This window comes from Lepisosteus platostomus, chromosome 12 (assembly GCF_059453375.1).
Source record: "Lepisosteus platostomus isolate fLepPlt1 chromosome 12, fLepPlt1.hap1, whole genome shotgun sequence".
Lineage (NCBI taxonomy): Eukaryota > Metazoa > Chordata > Actinopteri > Semionotiformes > Lepisosteidae > Lepisosteus > Lepisosteus platostomus.
The window spans coordinates 4,368,332-4,395,637 of record NC_142622.1 but is presented as its reverse complement, the minus strand read 5'-3'; the positions used below and the strand labels follow the sequence as shown (position 1 = coordinate 4,395,637).

General features: G+C 38.7%; 1 protein-coding gene across 2 annotated transcripts in view; it reads right to left on the bottom strand.

Annotated features, from left to right (window-relative positions):
• Nucleotides 1-27,306, bottom strand: part of slc25a13 (solute carrier family 25 member 13) — a 62,102-nt gene that overhangs the window by 16,232 nt on the left and 18,564 nt on the right. For both annotated transcript variants that reach the window (XM_088600498.1, XM_088600497.1), the window contains exons 4-13: nucleotides 21,438-21,553; nucleotides 14,985-15,124; nucleotides 11,258-11,404; nucleotides 9,482-9,620; nucleotides 7,680-7,773; nucleotides 6,420-6,504; nucleotides 3,969-4,053; nucleotides 3,343-3,501; nucleotides 1,844-1,896; nucleotides 1,095-1,175 (exon numbers count right to left, since the gene is read on the bottom strand). In XM_088600498.1, the coding sequence (XP_088456624.1) occupies nucleotides 1,095-1,175; nucleotides 1,844-1,896; nucleotides 3,343-3,501; nucleotides 3,969-4,053; nucleotides 6,420-6,504; nucleotides 7,680-7,773; nucleotides 9,482-9,620; nucleotides 11,258-11,404; nucleotides 14,985-15,124; nucleotides 21,438-21,553 (1,099 nt within the window). The remainder of the gene's footprint in view (nucleotides 1-1,094; nucleotides 1,176-1,843; nucleotides 1,897-3,342; nucleotides 3,502-3,968; nucleotides 4,054-6,419; nucleotides 6,505-7,679; nucleotides 7,774-9,481; nucleotides 9,621-11,257; nucleotides 11,405-14,984; nucleotides 15,125-21,437; nucleotides 21,554-27,306) is intronic.

Below are 27,306 nucleotides of genomic sequence, written 5' to 3'. Positions count from 1 at the left end.
TCTAACACTACAAAGCCTTGCATAAAAAAAAACTCATCGTATCATTTTCCTTCCCAAGTGGCTCCGCTTATTAATTTTGAGGTATTTTTTGGTTGGTTGTAGAATCGTCCTCCGCATCGTCACAATAAAGACACGGGTGTAGTTTTTTAAAAGAAGGAAATAAAGCGAAGGGTCAGCTACCTTGAATGGTCTACATCCTCAGGGGCAGGGGTCTCAGACTCAGTTTCTGAAGGGCCTGGCATTCCCTGCTTTTTGTTCCACACGAGCTCTCGGTTACATAGTTGGTCTAATTATTTCACTAACTGCCTTTAATGAACTGAACGTTTTTAGTCATCAACAGTAAACGAACACAGGAAAAATCCAATGCATGTCTAAGAAAATAACGGGATTAATTGTTTAATGGACTAGGCAGGATAGACATAAAAAAAACTACAGACACTCTGTCCTCCAGAAACTGAAGTTGAGACCCCTGCCCCTAGGGAATGCTGGGTTATTTGCTGCTCAAGGAGCTGTATCGTCAGTCTCAATGGGGTGTCTTTGCAGTCACACAGAATAAAAGGGTGAGGAAAGGAAAAAAAAGACAAAAATAAAAGTTGCTAACAGCAGCAATATATATATATAAAATGCAACATTACACACAAGTCTCTAGAGCCCTGTTTTTGATTATTAGTGAGCATGGAACAGGATACCCAGCCATGCTGTTGAAGGCATTACTTTATGAAGCCATAAAAAATATTCAATAGCATTAAATCGGTGTGGATGAATAAACTCACAGTTAATCAAGACTCCCAAAAATACTGTAAGATTTGAATGCATGGATAGTTGAATGTTTCCTAGTTTAACTTAACAGTTGCAACCAATTTGGTCACACCTCTCTGAGAGAAAATTCAACTCTGTAGTGTAAATGGCTGTTGCACTAGTAAACATACTTTACTCCTAAACTACATTCTGGCAAGCTCTTATGTTATTATTTAAATAATATGATCACATTTTTAACAGTTTAAAAACAGTAATGATGAATGACTGTCTTTTTTATTAAAGAAACAAAAAATTAATAAAATCTGTCATGGAAAAAAAAAAAAACATTTACTCACACAACCCCCCGCAAGAATTTCTGCCATCACCGGAACAGAGCCATCTCTCTGAATACACTTCCCTCTCACAAAATCATTCACCTTTGAAGCAATAAAACAACAGCACATAATCAAACGTGAGCAGATGAAAATCACAGTTTGTGTCTTGGATTTTATTCGCTATGAATCCAAAACGTCTATTCTCATGGAACAAGTTCGACTTCCACACAGGGAGTTGGGAAACTGTGAAACAAGCAGTCCAGCCACCTAGCTGAAGCTGAAGCCCTGAATAGTTTCAAGAAATGGCTGGATGTGACCCCCAAACAATCGCCTGTTACCAACTAAATGTGCTAAGACTAGAAGACTCTGGGTTTCCCCAGGGCCAGGAGTAATATATAGAGAGATGCAAACATATCTTGGGCTTTTAACTGCAAGCAAAATTATGAGTTTTCGTTAATGTATTAACGAACTCTGTGAAGATTTGCAAAAACTGCACAGTTCAAATACATAATTCCGTTCAGTCAATTTTCATTGGCTTTTAACCAATATCTATATTAAAACATTGACACCTGAAGAAGGCTCCACGGCTGAAACGTTGTGTTTTCTTTCTTCTTTTTTTCAGCATGGAATAAACCTATTACTTGTTCTTTTATATTAAAACGCATTACACGCAATAATAAAATGTATCCCTGCACCACGCTTACATACAAAAAATAATGCACACCAGTTTTGATTTGGAAGGAGCATATGTGGTGAAATAAAGCACTTACTGTAAGTTTTATGGCTTTTTCTGGTGCCACACCCAGGAGCTGTGGTAAAAGGCCTATAATTATGAAACATGATGATTAAAAAAGGAAAAGGCAAGGAAGCATGGCTCATGGGCACAAGAATTTCATCAGTATAACTTTGGACCATCTTACCCAATATTCTATTACCCAGAGTAATGAAAGTGATTGAAGTGGAATGTTTAGACACCAAAATTTAACGGCATTACAAAGTGAAGGAAAAATTGCATTCCATGACATCCTAGTTCATGCAGCCTAAATTACAACACAAAGCCCCAGGCAGATAATAATAAGGAAAAACTCCCAAGTTTTCACTTTAAAAGCCACCTCACACAGAATAACCAACCAACCAACAAGCAAACATAAAACACACAGACTCCACAAAGGAGCAACAAAGGATTCTGCCTTGGGAAAATTGTGGATTGATGGTGAAGTTTTCCTCTAGTGGGAAAAACTCAGGCTCTTATCAAATCACATTTGTATGCCTGCGGAGGAGATAATTCAAACTTTTCATCATCACTTGAGGCTGTTATCCACCAATGGTACTCATGATTTCTTGAGGTTAATTAGACGAGGTCCTGAGACAATTACATCATCAAGCTACTGTTTTTATACAAATCAGCTCCATATGCCCTTTCACACTATTATTTTCAGTATGGAAACACTTAGCAGAATTGAGAAATATTGAAACCGATGGGGTAAAGTAGTTACAGTTTTTAGGTCTTTTTCTGAATTACTTTATGGTGTTCTTCAGTATATTGCTACTTCGAGGTATTTATTCATTGCTGCAATGTCAATGGATCGATCCATAAGGCTCAGAGATACATCTCAGCTCAGTCACATACTGTAGCTACAGTAGCATCTTAATAGAATAATTCCAACAATTTATGGAATGGCAGTGTTTCTCATCGGAGAGATACATGAGAGGCCTGCTGCTGTTAATGGATAGCATGTGTGTCACAAGAGATAACCACAAAATAAACTGCTATAGTAGCCACAAACAATTAAGAGCTGAAACCTGCACTTAAGTAATATAATAGAGCAGAAAACTCATAAAGCTTTCGTATTCAACTGCTGCCTTAATGCTGTATCAGAAATAAGAAACACGGTTCTTTAGGAGAACAAAGTTTCACTGCTCAATCTACACCCATCACAAAAGTGCTGATATTGACCAGTGAATTCCAGAGAGAAAATATATTTCACGTTCTCATTAAATCAAGTGGAACGTACAGTACATGCTTAAAAATTATCCAAGGGTCAGTGACAACTGGTACTGCATATCCTGAAATAAAATGTCTCCAATGTGTCTAAATGCTTCATTTTACTGAATTGTTTTGGAATGCATATCTTAAGGGATCTATGTTCTCTGAGAGCTTCTTCAGCTCCAGTACAATCTTCTGACATCAAACAAGGTAGGTCATAAGGAGCATGACCCCCTTTCAATACCTTGTCAGGTTTTGCCTGTAGCCTGTGTAGACACTGACCTCTGTACAGGCCAAAGCAGCCTTCATAGCGCAGAACTTTCCTGAAGCAATCAAAGCTGTTCTTGTACATCAGCTCTCCCACAAAGGAGCCCGAAGTTCTCTGGTTCTGCATGCGGGTTTTCACCAGGTCGATTGGATAGACAGCAGTGGCTCCGACTGCTGCACGAGACAAAAGAAACAAACAAACAAGAATGCAACTGTAAACCGCATTCAGGATATCTGGAAAATAAGTGATGAGCCAAACAAAAACAAAGCCAAGTCAAAAGATTGCAAACTCATCAATTATGTCCTTCTCATCTGACAACTTTGCTGATCTACAAAGGGGTACGATGCCGACAGTTTTAATTAAAAAGTGTATCGCACAGCACTACCTCATTATTAACCTGTCTCTTTGTGAAGGCAGTCTGGAGCCAAACAAGACTAAGGCACCACCTCAGAAACCTCTGATCACTGACAGGTACAAAAGAATCCATAGAGAGGTTCCCATGGTACAATCCCACCTCTTATTTACGGAGCGCATTCAGCTCCAGAAGGAGATAGGGAAGGCTTTGTTTTTCCCACAGGGGTTGTTTATGAAGAGGAGGAGTGAGGGGGGGAGGGGGCAAACACACTGATCCATGACTAACCTCCAGCAACTGAACCAAGAGAAAACCTGTAGGCTGACTCTGCTACCTGGACCAGAATAGGCCGAGACACATCTCCCGCAGACTGCTACTCAGACAGAGACACACAGGGAGACAAAAAGACGAGAAAAAAAACACACGTCAGAGTTTTCAGATTACAGCAAACAGCAGTTCACGAGCTCCATGAATCGTCAAGCCGTCCCAAAGCAAAAGCCAAAGCTGAGCTGCTGAGGCTGAACTGGTTTAGGTTCATCTGTCTGTACCTGGGGGGGTTAAGCACAGATAGGGGGATTTTGTAATGTCCTGAAACAGACATTTCTAATAGGCCACAGCAGCTCATGGAAAACTTTGCAATGTGTAGCTTAACACTGCATGCCAAGATAGCAGTGACATTCCACGGGCAACAAAGTGCTGGAGTGAAATGAATCCTCCTCATGCTTGCTTTGTTTACATGCATTTAGGTTCTTAAAAGAAACAAACAGCGGGGCTTCAAGACTTTCCTGTAGTTCTTTACAAAACATGCATAGAGCAAATTCTGTTTATTACTTTCTCTCACAGTATTTAATTACAGAGCACAGACCTCGGCCTGTCACCTGATATCTTTAATGTCTTAAAAAAGAGGGTTGGGGCCTTTTTATCTAACCCAAGCTAAGAAAGGGACTAACTCGGCTTCAAGAGCATGGCTGAATAGATTCTCAAGTATTTTACTTTCTATGATTTTTCAAATGATTCCTAAAGTTTAGCTTTGGGTAAACAGAGATTATGAAAGCATTCTTTTAATACTAGCATATACTCCCAACTCCGTTCTAGCCTGCCCTTATACATTAAAGAGTAGTTATAATTAAGTCCAGGTTTTGTTAGATTTTCCACGGACTTCAGCAAGCTTTCTGCAAAGTGTTAGTTGCACACTCAAAACGAGCACGGTTTTAACGAAGTACTTTTGAAAGAGCGGCAAAGTAGCTAGCAAAGATCCAAGCATTCCACTTCACATTCTCCACTACCTGTTACACAGAACACCACTCACACACCCCAAGGCAAGTGGCCTCCCATTTATCTTCAAGAGAGGCTGCAACCATACAGAACCACCTGTCAAGGTTCATCAAAGCATTGTCATTGCCTTACTAATGCCTCAGTCACAAAGCTAGAGGCTGCCCTCAGGGATTCCAAGGGAGTTCTGGACTGAAGCCTGAGAGGCCAGACCGCAGCCTAAACCAATCCATTGTGGCAGGACTGGCGTCTCTGCTCAGCCCTGCTCAGGACAGGCTGTTGTAGCAGAACAACTCGCCCTGAGAACTCTTCTGACCAAAAGCGGACATAATGTTTTTTTTCACAGCAAACACATTCCCTCCTCCCCGTTTTGTGGTCTGCGTGTTATAAAATCTTGCCTCAGACTGCTAATTAAAAGTCGCTTAACATTTTCTTTGAATGTGCAGCATACAGTATTTTACAATCAAGACTATATGCACATTTACAGTACAACAGCGAGGAGAAAAAAAGACCAACAAACCGTATGAGTTGCTTGCCTTACTGATCTTTTCTTTTTCATTCCTCTACCATTGAATCTACTCTCTAAAGATAATTTCCTTTCCTTTTCCTTGAAAATAATGAACATGTGATAAAAAAAAAGCTTTTACCTGGCAAAAAACAAAACCATTAGTGTGTTTAGAGGATTTCCTTCGGGCTACAAGAATCAGACTGCCACAACAGCACTTCACCAGCCTGTCTGATGATTCAGAAAAATGATTTCAATAGCATTTAGGTCTCTGTAATACAATTCAACTAAGTGACAGCTAAACATTTGATCAATTATGTTTTCCGTGAAGAAGGGACGGAGGTAAAAACTTTGTTTCCAAATGCTGATCTGATTAGTATTGTTAAAAAACACATTTCCTATTTCTGTTAAAAACTGTCACAAGACCCTACTTAAATAATCCAAAATTCATAGTTAAGTAACTATTAGTCATCTTTTTTGTAATGCTTTTAAGTGTTCAGACAACTGTGTGTATCCTGAAGCCTTTTATTTGACAAAACATTGGCAGTGTACAATATTTGTTGATGGTGTAGAAAGTTTGAGCCCTGCTCGTCCGCTGGCTTTGACCAGTTCCCAGTTCCTGGACAGAACCTCAGTCACCTCAGTTGTGTGTTTCTCTCTCTTTTTAAAATTCATTTCAAGTACCATGAGCACAAGCTTCCCCACAGTACAGTTCGTCATTACTTCTTGAAGTATGGCTTGAATTAGAAGACAGATAACTGAGAAATGAAGTGACAGCACAAGAAGATAGAACTAATAAAATTCCCACAAACGGTTACATAGCACCGTTCAGTCGATGATAAATTCTGCTTAACATAATTAAAGAAAAAGCATCTTCCTGCACTTCTCATTAATATTGATACCTAGAGGAACCAAAAGTATTTTTATAGTATTCATTACAACAAATAACTCTCTCTTTTTACCTGCTTCTGTGCCTCTGCCAGGTTGTATGGTAGAGTCCCTTCTTCTAATGGTGCAATTCTTTCAATGTCTGCTAACCCAACACGCCTAGAAAATGGGTGACATTTGTTTCTGGTTTCAAACCGTTTCAAAACAAAACTACGTAATTAAAATAAGAAAAAAACAAGCACAAAAGAAAGAACATTTGTACATTGTTAGCTTCACTGTCTGCATGCCCATCATTTTTCAGTGCATAACTTCTCTGAAATATTCCTGGACTGTGAACAGAATTGTACGGATTATGGGAACAATTATCTTTTGCGTCCTTAATCAGGGTCAGTGCCTATTAAAGTATTGAGTTGCATTGAAAAGGGGGAAAAATAATAATCATGTGCACACTCATAAGTAATTCTTTAAAGACCATACAGATGCTAGGAAAGCAAACCTTATACAATACAATCCATTCTTAATTATCTTGTGAAATGTAAAGTCGATAGCTTAGTTCATGAGTAATTATTCTTAGATAAAGGCAGAATGATTTACTGTTACTTTCCATCAATCTACCCCTTTTTAAAGTGATTTTGACCACACATCATTTCCTAATTAAGGTCCAGGCAGAGTCATTTTTTGAGATTTTAAAATATTTTTATAGGTTTTAAATAATTTTGCTCAAGTATTTTTGGAGTCTTTGACTCCAACTTACTCCTGCCACTCTTGGATGAAAAGCCTTTTTTTACAGGCATTTGCATTTGATTTTGCTTAAAACACATTTTAATTGTGTTTATTGTTTTAAATTATTGGTTTTGGCATAAGACAGTTCTAACAGAACTAAATTATTTCATGAAGCTTTTGTTTCATGAACTTAACCTTGGTTTACTCCTCAAAGCAGTTTTCTTGCACTCACACAGAAAAGATCCAGAAATCCTATTATAATTATGCAGTAAACACTGCATAGCTGATACCCATTACATTACAAAGTTAATGAGATGGATTACCAAAATATGTAAGGTATGATCACTGCATAAAGCTGTAATCTAAACAGAGCTAAAACAGAAGACAGATAAGAACTCTACGAATGGAAAACAATCATGGCTTCTGGACAGACAGAAGCTCTGTTCTGGAAATACAGAACTTGATCAGAGGTTGCGCTGAAGAAGACAGCGAGTTTTCTTCTTGCCCTGTGCTTCACGGGAAATTAATAACGAAAGACAAAAACATTCAAATAAAATTGTGGGTCTCCTCAGAGGCTCAGTGGCTCCTCTGGAATTCTCCTTTGCACTTACCCACGTGGTCTGGACAGGTCAGCCAGCTGGAACAGAATGTCTACCTCCATGGGGGTCACCTGCCCAAATTTCTGAGCTGCTAGAATAAACTCCTCTGCAACAAAAAATGATCAAGGAAGACATTTAAATATTACTTACATAGAAAATGGTTTCCAGATGCCTTTTTTTCCCCCTAAGCCTCAAGATGAAGAGGCACACAAAAAGACAAATGGGTATTGCATGGATAGGAAAGAAAGCAGTATTTGTGCTAACACTGGACACTATTTAATTTAGAGAAGAAGTCTATCCAATATCTACTTATATCTTACTGAAGCAAAGCAGAATGACTGTTTTAAAATGCAGCTTGTGTTGTTACACATTTTCACTGTTGTAAGCAATGAGGTGAAGCTCAATTTACTCTGTGACGGAGAAGCACTGAACCAGTGTCCAGTCAGAGATAGATTAATAAAAAAACATCTCCCCTGATTGTTTTACTCAAGCTTTGTCCTTAGAGATCTTTTAAGCTAATGTGGTAATTTTAGCCTGTTTATGGTTAAGTCTTCTCCAATGGACACACTATAGGACATCAACTTCTATCAACTTGTTTCCTAACCTCTTAGGAAATATGAGGAATATACGATAGCAGAAAACATGCAATGACTACTCATTCTGGTCATTTAGATGAATTCTACATTTTTATCCCATGCATTTGCCTCTGTCAACAGCTATAAAGCAGGGCATAACAAATGACAAAAGAAATGAACAACTTTGCTGCTAAAAATGACTTCCCATTAGTGGATGAATGCATGTCCAGAAAAGAGTGAGAAACATTCCCAGACTCAAAGAAATCTCCTAGTTCAACAGGTTAAATGAAGTGAACCTTTTCAGTCTTGTACACAGAAAGCTATGAAACAGCCATCGAATTATATCAGACAAAGCAAACGGAAAACCATGAGGAAGAACATTAATAGGGGCCCCATTTTGACACAAGGGGGTTGTAGGTCTCTGAAACAACCTAAGCAGCCATGATGTTGATCCCGATGCCCTAGCTTCTTTCAGAACACAGCCGAGTTCTTCAAATCAATTAGCTACTAGCAACCGGACGAGCAAAATGGCCTCCTCTCATTTGTAACCCTCATGCTCTTTCATTTATTTGCACTGCCAACCTCATCATCGAATCAACCGAATGAAACCCAGCCACGCTCCCTGCAGCACAGGTTACTATAAGGTAAGACGAGGCACTAGGGGTGCCCTCTGTTCCTCCTGGCTGGAAACCACGGTGTTTGAAATGTTTGTCTCACTAAACATAAGGTACTAATCAGATGTGGGTCAGCGAAAGGAGGAGACAGAAAGGGATGTGGAAATTTGCACGCATCAGTCCCAGTAGGCCCCACTAATGAAGCCTCCTAGCTGCAGTGGGAACTTTCAGTAGAAGAGGCCAGATTAGACCGATAACATCACATTCCCAGCTTGTAGCGCAGCTTGTGCTATAGCCAGTACAAGTTAAGGAAAATCTTCAGCTACACTGGAAGGTCATTTTAACAGGTTGCCAAATTGGCAGGGGGCCTAGCAAACTTTACAGAGCCCTCTCAAATGCACACTGTTACTTTACCCCACCCCTGGATAACCTGCACGCCAAGGACCACAGAGAAATGCGGGATGGATCAGACAAGCCATTCGTGCTCGGTCAAAGGATGCGTCGCAGACAGTGTAGAGAACGCAGACATCATTTTTACCAGAGCATGTGGGAATGTGTTCTTGTGTGCCTTGGGAAACATCCAGCAGGCACAATCAGACAGAAAGAGAAAGAAATTGCTACTAACCTTTAGTGACTTCAACATCTTTCCTACTGCCAGCCAGTGTTGTGTAGATCTTCCTAATGAGTTCCATGTTGTTCAGCAGAGAATTAAAGCCATTAAAGTAGGAAAAGCTGACCTGGTGGGAAGCAGTGCCACCAGCAACCTAGAGGTTTTGTAAAAAAAGAGAATATATTGAAAGAAATACCTTAATGTACTGTTACCGTTAGGCTTTACTATAAATGCTTACAAAGATTATAAGACACGTAAAATGAATTCCTGCATTTAACATGAATATTTCTCAGAAAAACTACCAAACAGCTAATCATTAACAGAGTTCTTAACCCTCAAACCCTATAGGGAACTAAATAAATGCACATGTAGGATTACAGCAACAGGACCGGTAGTAATTTAAGAGGATCCAAGCTATAGCGCTGTTTTAATTAAAATGTTTTATGTGATGTGGTATCTAATAAACAGGCAAAAAAAACAACAAAAATGCAATAATGCAGGCATTTCAATCCCAGAAGTCTGACAACTTCTTTTCTCCACACAATGGAACGCATCCTGTGTGGAGGCCACATTCTCATCTCACTGATGGGAGTTTTCGAGGCAAACGTGGACAGAGGTATTAGATTCGCTGTCTGAGCGACAGTGATGGAAAATGTCGTCTCGGATCAGAGTGATGGAAAATACAAGCGAGACGTGGAAAGAGCTGCAGTCTACGGGGAGGGGACAGAGATGGAAAAAAGAGCCATCCTGGTCACTAGATGGCACTGTAACCTTTGAAGAAATCATGTGAAAAAGGTCCAGGCTTCACACACGGCGCTGGTTTAAAAAGGAACGTCTAAGAACAATAACATAACTAGTAAGCTCTCGCTCATTTTCTGGGATGTGTGATGAGTTAAGCGTTAAAGAATGCATTTCAGGGAACTCCAAACTTTCTTACTTCTGTCTGAGAGCCCCACAGAGGATCCACAGGCAACATGCTCATAAACTCCGGGACAGACAAGGGCAGTCCTTCCCTTGCAGAGCAGCACCCATCTCAACTAATTATATTCTACACCAAAACATGAACTCCGTGGGCCCTGTACTCCAAACACTCATGTACATTAATCCACACAGAGGCCAATGGCCACTTAAGCACTTAAATGTGTTGAATATAGGGCCCTAGAGCTCATAAATTTCATATAATCCGTAATGGCAAAAAATCTCACATAATCCAATGACAGCATAACGTATAACAGAATCCAAGGGTCATGGTCTTGTATATGGTTTTTTCATACTGCCTCGTAAAATTCCAGTGTGTTCCAGCGTAGGAAAATTAATCAAACTGACAGTTTGAAAAAAAAGGCCTTTTTAAAATTTTCAGTTCTCGTTAGTGAGATTTAAGTGGTAAACATAACCCCCCTTCATAAAAGGAAGAAATTAGCGACGTAACATTTTCAGATTTTTCTTAAGATACTTTTTCACAAGGAACTGTTTGCTTCATTTATTTCTAATCATCTTGGAAAGCTTGTTTTGTAACAGATCCAGTTTCCAAACCTCTCAGTTAAGAACCCAAAGAAAGTGATGGATTGCAAAGCCATCATGGTTATCAATGGTGTTTTTGTGCAAGACTACACACAGGAATAAAGTGGATGTCTCCTGGCAGGCTACACGTACAGTATATAACGAAAGCAGCAAAGACAGGTAAAAAATATCAAACAAACTGTATGATATACATTGTGATTCAGACTATGAGATTGAAATAATTAGCATTTTTTATTTTTTGTTCTGACGATTGTTAGATATCATACTTACAGCAACTAGGCACTCTTCTACAAATGGCGTCAGCATGTGAGGTCGGATTGTGACCATAATGTCCCTGAAATCCAGTGCTGTGATGGTTCCAGTCTTGGCTTTATCCCTCTGTAAAAATGCTTGTCTTGCATGCTCAAGCTGCATTTCCTGCAGAGTCAAAGACACACACTGGTATCATAAAACTCAGACTGGTATTACAGGGTTTCATAAATCAAAACATTAACTGCACAGAGCATGGGTTCTTCAGGCTAGAATTCAACCTTCAAACATTTCTTTCAAAGCGCAGTTGATATTGGAACAAAGAGACTGTCAGTGAAAATAACACAAAAGCATGTAAAAAGAGAGGAAATAGCACACTCCATAGAAATATTTTTATTTATAGTGTGAAGAAAGCGAATCAAAAGACACTAATTACCACAAAACCTGTAGTTACAATAAATACAATTTCCTGTTTTGAGAAATGTCACCAAGAAAATGTGACCGCATTCTCAACTGACTTGTCTGGGTAAATAAATGATCAGATCTATATACATGGTTACTGCTTTGAGAATGATGCAAGGCAGATCTCTCACACACTAGCTCGGCAGGATGATAAGGATTAACTGGTTCTCCAACTCAAGCGTTGTGTATAACATTACAAGGAGTATATAAGACAGGACAAATCTGCCTCCTGATGGATGTAGCTATTCCAGAGGATGCTAGCTTAATGCTGAAGGAAGTAGAAGAGATACTTTTCTACAAATGCGGAGACCTAGAACTGGGAACAAACGCTGAGCGCTTCGGAACCGAGAGGCTGCGTAGAGCTAAGATGAGAGCAGTGCCTGTGGTGAAAAGGTCTCAATAAACACTCGGTGCCACTTCCTGGTCAGTCACCACGTACGAAGTGCTGACACCCAGAGAAAAGCACTGGAATAGAGCTAAACCTGAGGACTCTGGAGGAGTCCTCACGGACTTCACAGATCACCTTAAAGGCTGTGATTCCAAATATGATCATCATAAAATGTTATTTGTAAAATTCTCAAAGCACTAGGCAACAGCATCAAACTTTAAGCCCCAATCTTTCTTCTCCGTGACTTTGAGCCAGCAGTTGGTGGAGCTGCAGTCATGTTGTACCTGTGCCAGCAGCTGTGGCTTACTGTAAATGTCATAATCCTTAATTAAATAGACCCCAGGGCATATTCACCACAGTGCCCTCATTTTAAATCACACCTTAAAGCACAGATCAACGGAGGTTTGTTTAAGCTCCATGTAAATTGTTTTAAGACTGAGACCTACAATACCGCAGTTAAACAATTTACTAAATATAACAGGTCAGCTCAGGAAATTACTCAGTGTGGTTTTGCAAAGTTATTAAAATAAAATGACAAAAACTACAAAATGGCTATCATTAGACCACAACAGCTATTAGTCTGCTGCTTGATATTGAGGAACATGGGAAGAAGAAGATTAGAGCAGTGACACGTGCCCAGATCAAAAGGACATTTGGAATTGTGGAATTGGTCCGTTAAAGCTACTCTGTATTTTTTTTAATTTTTAAAAGTGCTTTATATTTTATATTTTAACAATAATGCAGGGTAAACAACAGAGCATATTAAAAAATGGAACAGATTTTATTCACGATGAACCATTTAGTACGTTTTGTCTTCTGAAGTTTACTTGTTTATACAGTACGGTAAAATGTTGAATATTTAAATAACATACATGCTGATAAAACTGTGGAACCCACGTGCAATTTACAGTATATTAAATCAAGTTAAAAAGACACTTGGCCAGTACCAAGGCCCTTTTGCACAGATAAATTATCAATACAGTGGGCACTTATGTTAAAAAGGTGTAACAGATTAGGTGCAAAAGTGGTGACAGATTGACAGAATGGGTGAAAGGCCTACCTATTATTCTATATATTACATATTGACATCTACACCCAGCTCTCTTAGTGCAGCACTTCATCACAGAGTGTTGCATGTCCACTGCTAAACTGTCACAGATTTCTGAGGGGGGAGATTTACTTTTTTAAGCCTGCGCTGTACAAGAGTGAAGATAAAAGTGCTGACCAGATTATTCTGAAAGTGGTCGACAAGACTTTGCAATGTATAAAGAAGCCATAACAAGGTTCAGACACGTAACGGGAACGTTTTTGGCACAAGAACAATCAGCTCAATATCATTAAATGTCCATCCAGTCATCTGCTAACTGCCTCTTCCCGATTCAGAGCCCCAGCAGAGCTTATTCCAGCAAGCAACGGGTGCAAGAGGGGGTACTCCAAGGGCAAAGCAGGGCGGGCACCCAGACACCCACCAGGGCCAGTCTTCCCACAAGCCAATTAGCCACCAGTATATCTCTGGGAGGAAACTGGGGCCCCCAGAGGAAAGCCACATGAACCCGGGGAGAACATACAAACTCCACACGGCTAGCACCCCAAGCCCGGGACTGAACCTGCGAGGCAGTGACACTAACCACTGCGCACCCTGTCCACAACAAGTCAACTTCTGTCCAACCAATAATGACAGAATGATTGGAGTCTTTCACATCTAGAACACTTTTGCAGCCTTGTAAAGATGTACAGTATATCTGGCTGATCCAATCTGTAATATGACATCTTTCGCACTATCCTAGCTCAATCGCAGACAGCTTGCCTAAGGACTGGTGGTACTACACAGGGCACGTGGACCTGTCTCCCCATCAGGTTCGAAACAGCACAAGTCTATTATAAAGAATGCACACAACGTCTCATCCTGGTTTCTAGGACCCACACCCCACCTTTTAGGAGTCCCGACACATTACCATTACACTGTGCGCCCCCTTTATAAAAAGTGCTCATTGCGTATACTGAGGGAGAAAAAGTGTGTTTGTTACATTTACATCAAATATTTGTTTTGATATAAAAAGAATTACATGAGGTGAATTTCTAAACTACCGATTCCTTACAAAGCAAGAAATGCATTTCCTTTTTGACACCGACATAGAAATCCTGTGCATGGAACAGGCCTGTCCTGACTAAACATTTTCTGAAGTAAGCTTAAAAACCCATCTGGTCCAACTTAACTAAAGTATAAAAAAGGACTCAAATATAGCAAAACTAGACGCAAACTTGGCATGTCCAAAACCTCCTGCTGCCTGTTTGCAGGTCTAGACATTATATTAGAAAATGGCTCACACACCAGGAATACAAAAGGAATGGTGCCGAGCCACTGATAATATCATTCATAACAAAAAACTTTTACCTGGTTGCAAGAATCATTTGGTAACAATATTACGTCATGTAATAAAAGCCAACTGTTCCCACAGAAACACGACCTCAGTGTTTCATTAATGGCTAACAAAATCAATATGTGTTATTGTGCTGAGAGAAGCCGACACAAGACAACTTTGTTTTGGCCCACACTACTTCTACTGAACACGACCTCTTCTAGGTTTAGTGTGTACAAACCAAATCCGTCTGTATTTACAACAAAAACAGATCGATCTTTTTGCGCACCTAGTGAATGGAAGGAAGCACAGCTGGCAATAACAACTACTGTACAAGAAGCTGTGAGAAAACAATGATATGTTAGTGAACATCTTCGCCTTTAGGGAAAATAATAAAACACACGGCACACAAAAATAGAAAAAAAATGAGAAAGGTGCAAAAATATAGAATATCGGATAAATCATTGCACAGATTCAAGTTGTTCAACATTAGCGTGGATTCAGAGAGGAAACAAGCTGGAAGAAACTGCAAACCCACCAGGAGAAACTGTGTGAACTCAGAGTATGTGAGGTGCTTCTTGTGATCCCTGCCAAAGTGCAGCTGCATGAAGTCCGAATTCCAGTTAAACGGAATGTGCTGATGAATTGTGGTCTGGCTGAAAACCTGCTTCACATCCTCTACAAGAAAGAAGAAAAAAGGGCTTCATTAAAAATAGGGTTGTTCAGCCATTAAGATGTCATGAATACAGGTAATATAGGAGAAGAATCATAATTCTGAATCATATGGCATAATACATCTATTTCATTTTTCAGACCATCTTAAGCTCTAGATGAGAGTATTCTAATTTGCCTCACTTCTAAAATGCAGTATTCCAATTCCAGTTTACTTGCTTTCAGCAATTAATCTTTTATAGAAATGGCCATGACGTTTCAGAGCTCAGAGAACACAAATCCACGATTTCCGTCCAGGAAAAAAGGTTTAAGTCTCCTTAACCCTACAAAAGGAAACCACTTTACTTTTCTTGTGTTCAATCATATACTTTTGTAAAAAGACACCATCCCGGGATTCCCCGTCTAATTCCCATGGCTTGTTCTTAAATGACTGCCTGATTGTACGGTATCTTAAATCTGAAAACCATTTTCAGGTAATTAACAAAGAGTTATTTTTGCATTATTTTTGAAGTATTCATTTCATGTATCAAATATTCCTGGCATTGTGGGTTACTACTACTGGAACGCAGTAATTAACAAGCAAATTTTTTGAGGAAGTCAATCATTTGAGAATTGAAACTAAAACACAATACAATGACATCCAGACTTCCCTTAGGCTATGAATTGTGATGCCTGAATTTCAGATCTACGTACCAAATGCACACCACAACTGCTGCATGTCATGAATACTGATTTAGCATTATGTGCCCATAAGTACAGTTTAAAGTGACGAAACTGTAAAAAACACAGACAAAAGGTTTCCACTGGGCACTGAAACCATTACCCTTTCCATACACCTTTAACTCGAAATGCTCATCTGGATCTGGGTATAGACCTTGAATATAAGATATGTGGAATCATTGTAGCAGCTTCTCCACAGTGAAGCGGACATGAGTCTTGGCAGTTCTGCATCCCATCTGAGACAGCTGCATGCCTCACATTCTCCCTTTTACCAAACCCAGATTTTTTAAAGCTTGCCAAACAGGTCTGGAATACCTTGTTTCCCCAGACACTATCAAGGCATTTATTTTCTGCTGCCCAATATGCTGCTTTTCCTCTTAATCGTACCTTCCACAGTGTCTAATTTGCCAGCCAGATGTGTAGTCATATTGGCCAGGCTGCTCCACCCAGTTGTATCCATTGAATTAATAAATATCATTTCCTAAATCACTTTATACATAATGGACATCATGGAAGCAAAGGAACAAGTAATAGGTTTATTCCATGCTGAAAAAAAGAAGAAAGAAAACACGTTTCGGCCGTGGAGCCTTCTTCAGGTGTCATCGTTGTGTTTTCTTTCTTCTTTTTTTCTGCAGGACTAAACCTATTACTTGTTCCTTTGCAGCCTACACATGCTGACGCAGCTACCCACCTGAACTATCATGGAAGCAATTCCTTTTGTATGTTCAGATTCACTTCCACTCTTTTTATACTTAATTCATTTTAGATTTAAAATTTGAAATATAGCACAGTACAACAATCATCACAGGAAGGAATATTTATTAGAAAGACAAATGATATAACTTAATAACAGAGAGTACTAAAAGTATGTTACTGTATATACTAATCGTTACAATTCTAATAAACTGATGGTAGAAAATGAGAAAAAGTAAAGAACAGTAGGGATAAAAAGCTGCAATGACGTTTATAATATTTACAACTCACACACAAACTCAAGGTAAACTCTGAATGTGCAGCCGATATGAATCACTGTAGTAGCTTATCCATCACCTTTACCTATCAAATCTAATTATAACTCAGTGTCAGGCGTCCCACATCATTAATATCACTTATTCCTCGCTACACTTAGATCCATTATAAGAAAGCAGCTGAGTTTTGTTAGGGGTTTTGTCAATCCAATGCCAATCAGACAAATCATTAGCGCTCGGCTGGACTCTACAGATCCATGAACCTAAAACGCTACTCTTTATAACCTAACAACATAGCAATAAAGTAAAAACTATGAGCTAAAATAAAAGAGATAAACTTTAGTACACAACGTGCAAAAAACATTCAAAAAACAAAACAATATAAAGACTTCTAAAGAACAGCGTAATACATTTCGACTGAATTCTGTAGGGTTATTTAAAAGCAAGGTTTGTCATATAAGTGTCACTATGAAAGAATATTAGATAATCTGCCTACTGCTTTCTAGGATCACTGAAAAAAGCACAGCCTCAAGCAAAGGGCTGACAAAAACTGAACGGGCAAGGGGTTCTTTTTTTGGTTACAGCCTTATGTTCTTAACTTTATGCATGTGTACATGGACCACAAATTTCAAAGTCCTCTGTTAGGGTTAAAGCAACAATTTTACAAAGTGCTGGAGGCTTTGGCCAAATTTTTGAGTGCAGAACTAAAACAATGAAATTGAACAATCACAATGCACCACACTGCTGAAACCATAGTAAAATCAGGAATGGTTTGGAATAATGCTCTGCACATGCAGTAATGGCAGGATAAACATTTTAAGTAAAAAAACAAACATGAGTGTTAGCATTAGAGCAACTTTCTATTTATGTAACAACACATGCTGTTGCTATTGTAACACACATACAACATATAAAAACATAATGAAATATGTTATTCAGGCACAAATGATATTATCAGCTATATTATTTCAGTTCATGCAACACTTTAACAAGGGAACAAAGTAAAAAATAACAACAAAAACATCTTGAAAATATGAATCTGTTTCTTATTATGAACACATACACAGTGTTTAAAAGACCTATCGAAATTAAGTCTGAAAGTTTTGCCCTGGCCATACATCTTTAAAACAAGACAGCTCAAGCTGCTTTTTCCTTTTTAATGAGGTAGTAAATATACAGTATTGCCACAGAGAGCAACACTGCAGAGTTATTTCAGCCCCTGGATTTATATTATCAGCTTTTATGTACTTGTCAACACGCTGTACAAAAAAGCAAAGCTTTCTGTTGTTTTTTTTTCATCTTGTTGGCTGATGTACAAACAAAGCAGTATGGATTTCATACAGCAAGTTTATTATAACTCTGTCTGACTGTTATTACTCTATTAAGAACAGTAAGAATAGAAGCTTAAATCTTTTGAAACTTCTCTTTCAATGTCTAGCTTGGAAAAAAATATTCAAAGCAGTTTTCAAATAACGTTTGATTAGTTCTTTCAGAATAGCATTTCAAGTTTGGAAAAATAAAATTCACTCCAAGACATCCCAGCTTTATAAATTATAGATTGCATATCGCAATTACAATTCATCATTTGGGCACAGTTAGAGTATTGAGTAAGTCGTGAAAACCAACAATGTATTGTATTGCAGGTTTGGGATATATTGTTAGTATTGTTGTATTACGAACCAGTACTATAAAAGATTCATTGGTTTTTCAAAAAGTAACAGCTTTTCTTTTTTACACAGGCTTTGGTTAGCTCTTTCATCCATACAAACTCCTACCCATTATCCAAAGCTGCTTATTTTGGGCAAGGGTCACAGTGATGCTGAGACTACCCTGAATCACAGGGGTCAAGATGGAAATACACCCTGGATGGGACAGCAGGTTGTGTGTGCAGGCTACACACAGCCAAGAGCACACAGGGACAGTTTAGAGGCACCAATTATTAACATACACAGCATGTCTTTGGAAACTGGGAAGAACACCAGAGCATCCAGAGTAACCTCATGCAAACATGGAGATAGTTCTTTTCATTAACTGAAAAAGTATTTTCAGACTAAACTGCTTCTATTTTTCCGGCTTTGGATAGATCTTCTCTCTAATTTCACACAGCTTCAATGTACCATTAAGCACATTCATTAACCTTTAAAAAGCACAAATAAACAGCATACCTTTTTTAATTATAATACCCAAATGTCTTTTAATTAAATATTTTTAATTAAAGCTTTTAAATTTGAAAATTTAAATATGTGCATAAAATCAGCTGTAATCATCATACTCCCCACTGACTAGAACAATTACAGCAATATTTCCTTTTCGCTTCTGCTTGTGCTAAAGTTCATCGCATTTCAAATAAAGTTGGGTGGTAGATAAACATGCAACACTAGTGACAAGGCAAAATAAGGTCATCTAAATTAATTACAGAATCTGGGATTCGCATGTTAAATACCTAATCCCACAATTCCTCCTCTTCACATTAGTACTTTGTACCATTAAGGTAAGCATGTCAATCAACCTGTATTCCCACAGAAGCAAATACCACGTATTCTCAGCAGAACAACTCTCATCATTTAGTCAGTCATGTTAATGGCACCCTCCAACTTGCAAGACAGCTTTTTTTAGTTATTTTGTAACTTTTATGAAGGCAGTTCATATATGACATGAGAATGTATCAAAAACAAGTAGAGGCGTGTGGAAAATAAATGAGTGCAGTGTGTTTAAAACAAGAACAGTTAAGTAATGACACATCCTAAATCTGGGTTAGATTCTTTTAATTAATTGACCAATTGATTTGTCCTTTATAACCATCTTTTTGTCGTAATTTTAAAACAGCTAATGAAGACTGATTCTAGTACACCAAGTTAAGGTGTTCAATTTAAAAAAGGCACAAAACGCATGTAATTATATGTTGTGTTTGTTACAGTACCTTCTCAATACGAACCAAGGGCCATTGGTAATGATTTTCACGTTTGGAAGAAAAATCATTGCCAGGACAGTAGGGGGAACCCATTTTAATTTGATTCTCAAAATGCCAAACATGCACTTCATTTCCTCAGTAAAACCTTTGACATTTTCTCCCCATTGTAATTTTTTTTTCTTCTAGGCAACTGAAATTTCTTTTAAGTATCTTAAGCACAGAATCTGAAATGTTAGAGTTTTCCCGGGCAAAGAAAATGACATGAACAAAAAAAAAAGATTAACTTTAATGATTGTGTGTATTAAAACAAATCTTCCAGTGGCTGTTACAAGGTCTCGGTATAGCCTGGAAACTTTCAAGAGACAGTATCATCAGTGACATTTCATACCGCAGATTGATCAGACATCACAGGGCTTCTAAAAACTGCCGAACTTAAACACTATTCTTCAAAAATTTAACATTGAACATTTTTTACTAAATTAAGAATCAAGTTTTGGCCCCAGAAAAGGCAACAATGCAGAATTCGTATGAACAAAGTAAAAAACTATCGAAAACAAGATCACATGCAAACAAAGAGACGAATATAGAGATTTTACAGAGCACAAACCATTCAAAAAGACTTGGATCCAGAGCCATTTATGCTCCTATACTCCGCAAGGTCTCATATTATATAGTACCCCACATGGATTAAACACCACCTCCTGGCCTGTTGTTTTTACTTCTGCACCAGTACCCCTTCAAATTAGCAGTTGCAAATATTACTGACTCAACCGCGACTGTACATAGTGCCCTGGTTACAACAAGCAGTCCACTGCCTCTCAATACACGGCCCGATTAGCACTGCTTTGAAAAGAAGTCAAGCGAAAATGTAGACATAAATGGAAATTTTACACATTACACTGTGTACACAAACCTTTATATGCCTATATATATCATCCAGGTGGATGCTGCACATTATACTTTATAATTTGCATCGCATGAAAGAGTGAGCTCAGAACGGAATTTAGTCAAAATACGGGGATTAGCACCCCTTCTCTTACTAACAGTGTCCTGATCTCTTTAATGACCGAGTAGTCTGCATCTTAGATTAACTCGTCCAAAGGACGAACAGTGTCCCTCGTTACCATAGCGGCATACTGGTTGAAATATTCTGGTCCACCAACGCCACTAACAACAGCAACCTGGATCTCACTGGAGGCCTTCCACCTGAGCAGATCAGGCTAACAGACAACAAGCAGGAGGACGGGATGCTTTTCTGTTACAACAGTCCCGGACTACCCACTGAGACTCAGGTCTGAGTACGTCCCTGAGAAAATGACATAAACAGCTAAACAGCATCGTCTAGGAAAGTGGGAGAGGCAGTGTGCTAGACCGCCAGTTTAAGTGCAGTGCAATATAATTTTTAAAGGCGGCTCCTGTGCTTTAATTTTATTTTTGTTTCTAAACCTGTAATCCTCTAGTTTTTATAACAAGGAGATGCACAGTATTTTTCACATCATGGCAGAGTTGCTAAGCCCAAAGACGCTGAGAAGAGATACATTGGACAAATATCTGCCGATTTCTTTAGTGGGTCTATATCCTGCTAAATTTATAATTATAGAGAGTGGCGTATGTCAGCTGCACATTTAAAAGGCATCTAATGTTCATATTGTGCTGCGCAAGTACTCATACGTTTGAGAGTACTTGGGACGTGCTCATTATTATATACAGAGGTACTCACCAAAAGTTGTCTCCCCATTGCCTGTTTTATCAAACAGCTGGAAAGCGACCAGAAACAGGGCATCTGGTGCACACAGCACTGACTCAAATGCCAGGAACTCCTGAAAAGAAATCATCCTGAAAGTGGGAGAAGGAAATAAGAGGGAAAAATCAGATTAGATTTGTGCCATTTGTTGTCAGAGGTTATCTGCAAGCATGTAGCCTCTGACTGCACAAGACTGTTGTCTTTTACATCTCAGCATGTACATGTAAGGACTATATAAGGAATATAATTATATTTAGATAATACAATTATACAATGTTAAAGGAATGAACTCAAGGCAAAATGACCATAAGGTCTATGAGACATAAAGCAACAATTTTGGCCAAGGTGAGTCTTATTACTGACAAAGAAAGAAGAAAAAACAGCATAACAGGTATGCTGTGGAGTGAAAGGTATGGTTTGATCTATATTGCACATTCAATTGTAAAAGGCACTTTCAAATGACAGTCCTCATAACACATACAAGTTATCTTTCTATTGATTAACAAATCTGTGCAACTCTATTACATAAAATCAAATCAGTTTCTTCCAGTTTCTGTGATGTACTGTATGTGTCCATGTTCTTTCACTGACAGCAAATCTTTTTTATGACGGCATACTTTCATGGCATAATAAAATACTTGTATTGTGTAAGGTAAAGTCTTTTTAAGAGCTAAGGGTTTGCGAGTTGGTAAAACCATAAAAATTAATTACAAAAAAGAACCTATGGCAGTAAAATGAATGTAAGGGGGAATATGAATTAGTAAATCTGTGAGCTGGGCACAGTTTTTTTAAGGTTATTCTGAAAGCAATATCTCTGATGTACCAACACCCTCATTATGGCCAATGCTAAAAACAAAACTAAAAAAATAATTATTTTAACATATCAGGTCTCATTCATATAAAACTTTCACTTGACTTCACAATGCTTTATGAAAAGCATTCCATACATACGACACGGAACAACAAGAATATTCCCATAGAAGAAGTCAGAAAAGAGCAGGTTTTAACAAAGAATTAAAAAAAAATACATGTAGGACCTAAAAACACCAAAATATTGGTTCAGTTCTTATCTTCATAAACTGGAGGTTTCGGAGTTTGTTTTTCATGACCACAAAAATAAATGAACTCCAGTTCAGATCCTCAGTAAGTGCCATGCCATTGGTATTCCTACACAGAATAAATCTTGGGAACTCAGTTCTCATAATGTTGTAAATTACTCTAAGTCCCCCAAAAAACCTATTATGGATTCGTAATGACATAACAGGTTACCGGTTGAGTATAAACAGGTATTTAGATTTTCAATCAGTTAATGCAGTGAAAAAGGCAACACAAAAGCAAACCAGGCAGTCAGTTATTTATTTAAGTTCAGTTCAAAGTTGTCTGAACTCCATTAAAAATCTCACAAATGGAAACAATCATTATGAGAGGTCAATATTAACGAACAGGCTCAGTAGCATGCATCTCTAATTTATTTCAATTACCAAAAAGCAATTATTATGTTTTGTGGCTACACTAATTGTTACTTTTGAAATTGAGTTGTACGCTTACAGCATGAGAATGATGCACACAGTGAAGTAAAAGTAATGCATTATTAACACTAAACTAGCAACAGTGAAATAATTTAGAACAATTACAAAGCTGATGTATTTTTTGTTTTTGTTTTTGGCGGGGGTTGAGAAAACAACACTGAAAAAAATAATGAAAATTACAGCACATTGGTAATATTTTTGCTGGTCTCCAAGTCTCAAGTCACATGGACACATTTTGTGTCAAATGAAAATGATTTACATAAATGTATTTTAATATTAATTCTCTAAAAATATGACCCATACTGCTCTGTAATTATTAGAAGTAGGAAAGCAGGAAGCAGAAGTAAGGACCATATACTACTTGCTTGTGCACCTTATATGTTAAACTACATCCATCAATACTGAAATAAAAAACCTAAAACAATAACTCAACTGAAGATTAAAGACCTGTCTGCATTATGAAATGAATCTGACAGAATTTTGTTCACTTTTTTCTTACTAAATGTAAAGTTTGGAATATACCTTCAGTCAGTAAACAACTGTCAATCTATCACTTACCACACAGTATTTGCATGAAGACTGTGTTCGACTTTTTCTTGATGAATCAAGAACTGACTTCTGTCAGTGACATATCCAAAGAAACTGTATACTTGAAACCATGAAAGTGTGTTTGGGCAAAGTACAGTGATGGTTTTTCAGTTAGAATATTCAGTGAAACTAATAACGCTGTAAATCTGTACACTGAAAATGGTATACAAAAATACACAATGTATGCATTGTTCTACATTGATTGCATCTGAGATTAAATTTATGATGGCTGATTAATACTGCCTTACTCCTGAAATCACAAAAACACTGTTTAGTATTAAGTAAATTAAGACCACAGTTACCAAACTATCACTCTAAGATACCTCTCAACCAATCAGCTTATGTGGCAGAGAACCAGGAAGTACATGTTTGATTTTAAATATAATATTCTAATTCATACATTTTGTTATGGTTTCTGCTACAGTAAATTCATAAATGGTTTGAGCACGTACTGAACAGAATCACAGGCACAGTTTTAATCAAAATACAGCATAGTTCAGATGCAAGCAGCATGTTAGTTTTCTTACTAGGCTATTTTTTTTATCACAACAGAAAAGATTTGGTGCAACTTTTTGACAATCTTGGCCGTCGTTGGAGATGAGTCAATTCACAGAGAAAGCAGTTTGAACACCCTCATTAATTGTTCATTACTCTTGGTCTGGCTGGGGAATGGATAAGCCCCAGTTTTGCAGGAATATCACCCTTATGGTGACAGGTGACTCATTTTGCAAGATGTCCAGATGTCCTGTGTCAAAGGGTCTTTAAGAAGCCGGCTTCAAGATCACAAAAAATCAGGATGGTGTAAAAACAGAATGGATAAGCCATTTTTTTTAAAAGGGGGAAAGCGTTATTCCTGCCGATTCACCTACTTTCCAATGGGAATGGAAAATGATAGAGGCATTCCCATGCTCTTTGACACCGCTGTGCGGGACAGAAACAGTGAAGCTAAAGTGTCACTCATGGGAAAATGATACAGCCCTGTGGGTGTCAGGTAATGCTCAGGTGTATTACGTCTGGTACAGCAAGACGAGAATCATCAAGCAATTTTTAATCAGCCCAGTGGTGGTGCTTCTTGGACGGTCCCTCACTGCCACACTACCAGAACGTGAATGTGCCTTACAAATGTAAAGAAACTTCTGTATTTCATTAGGCCACATACGATGGTGTGCAAACATAACACTCGGATTTCTGGGGGGGAATTATGTTTGCTCACTTAGAAACAACATGAACCTCCACCATCGCCACTAACAACACTTTTGAATTTAGCCATACCACCAGCAGCCAGCAGCCATATCACCCTACAGCTCCCAGCTGGCAGCCCCTGAACCTCAGCAGTTGTGAGCTTGGTCAGTACCTGGATGAGAGACCTCCTGGGAAAAACTAAGGGTGTTAGTGGGGCCAGCAGGGGGCGCTCACCCTGCGGTCTATGTGGGTCCTAATGCCCCAGTATAGTGATGGGGACAGTATACTGTAAGCAGGTGCCGTCCTTCAGATGAGACGTAAAACCGAGGTCCTGACTCTCTGTGGTCATTAAAAATCCCAGGGTGTTTCTCGAAAAGAATAGGTGTGTAACCCCGGCGTCCAGGTAGGGATCCCCATTATCTGTAAAGCGCTTTGAGTGGAGTGTCCGGAAAAGCGCTTTAGAAGTATAAGCATTTATTATTATTTTTATCATTAATGTGGTTCATGTTATTCTTCTATGCTGTTTAATACTAAAGACTATAAGAATATAAATACATAAAACAAATAAAAAACATTATGTACCAGAAATAATAGAGTGTTGCTGTATAGATTTATCACTGCCAACCAGGGGAACAGGCCCTGATGAAACCTTTCTGTGAGTGCTTGCATTAAAGGCCATGGATGCCCAAGACGTTACTGAGTGGACTTGGCCATTCATGGCTATTTTCCCTGCATGATGTCTTTTACAATGTCTTAACTCCTCAAAGGCCAGAGCTTTCTTCCTTCAAAAAGCTTTCAAACAAAATGTCACAGAAAACACAAGAAATACCGTGCAGCATGCTCCGCCTCCTACGGAATACACTGCCCTCTTATTTCACCTCTGAATTTCACACGCAGCGTGAGGGTTATGGATGGTGTCGGCAAACGGACACAAGAGCTCATTCAAAGAGTCTTGCTGCGCAGACCCCAACACTCTTCGCAGCCGAATTAAAAAATAATAATAATGATCCCTGGAAATGATCTTCAGCTGCAATCGTGTTTTCCTGTTTGTTCAAGAACATGTACATCCCAGGCTCACTGACTAAGAAGTAAGGTTGAAAACACGAGGAGCCCACACAGCCCATCCTGCCCACTTGGCAGCTAGTGGCGAACTGACCTGAGGATCTCATCCAGCTGTTTTCTGAAAGAAACCAGCGCTAAGGTTTTGGCTGCCAGAACATGGGCTATGTAGATTGTTCCAGACTCCCCAAACGCTCTGGGTAAAGAACTACCTTCCATCCTCACTCTTTCCTGGTCGCAGGGGCCCATGAAATTTCCACCTGTGACCTCTGGTTTGTGTTTCAGTGTGGACACACAAGGCGAATGCTGAATTGACATTCTCTGCGTCTTTGAGGATTCTGAATATTTGGTCCCCCTCACAGTCTTCTCAGATTGAGACTACAGGGATTATTTAATCCCAGCCCTTAAACTCAGCAATGCAACTGACCCCAGAGAAGCAATATTTCCCTTGGAATGGGGTGACCAAAATTGTTCACAGTCTTCTAAATGAGGTCTTACCAGGGCATTATTCAATTGTTACCATAACATTATTTGATTGAGGTTTTATGCTTTTAACTGCGCTTTGTTTTAAATATTATGCATTTAAGTATATACCCTAACACTCTTTGCTTTTTTATTGCTTTCTCACATAGTCTAAAAGACGGAAATGATGTGTCTTATCTCCAAAGCATTGTCCTTCAAGATCGGTGTTTTCACTTTTGTATTAGTAGTGTGATTTTGCTACCTGCACCCTGCACTCGCCTGCACAAAATGTTGGCCAGGTTTTTTTGATATGATCAAATGCAGGCCGGATCAGCAGTCAGACAGGCCTTGCATACATCACTGAAGAAGAAGAAAAAGGAATAACAACACATCCGTGCGCGTTTCCTAGTTTCAGCGCTGTCACTCGTGTGGTCTCTGCCCAGAGGTAATTCAAGCACCGGCCTTAAACCCATCTCTCCCTGCGCCTCACAGACAGCAACAGGGTGACAGCCCAGATTTTCAATTATTTGCCCTTTTCCACTCAGGTCTGTCAGTGCACAGCATACTGTATATCACATGCAGGCTTTCCATGGCCTGTGTATGGAAGCAATTCATTTTAAATCAGCAGAATTACGATTCTGTCACGTTGTTTAATGATATATGCACTCACTCAAATAGTATATTTGCTTTATGCTGGCTAAAAGAAACCAGGGAATGGCTGGGTAGCCTGTTCCAGACCCACACAATACTTACTTACTAATGGTACAGGAACGTATCCTTAGAGCACCATAGCAACATCAGGAGGAGAGTCTGCAGAGTCAGAGGTGTTATTCCCATTATTATAATAGCTGTGAATAATGACTAGTTCAGAGAGGAGGAGCAGTTAGTGACCCTTGAGATACTGGGTCTTCATCCCCCACACCAGGCAAGACAAAGACCATTTATATAAAAATTGAATTTTCCTAAAAGAAAACAGCTTTCTTTTGATTTCATTTTGACCTTGTCAAACAATACATTTATCTGCA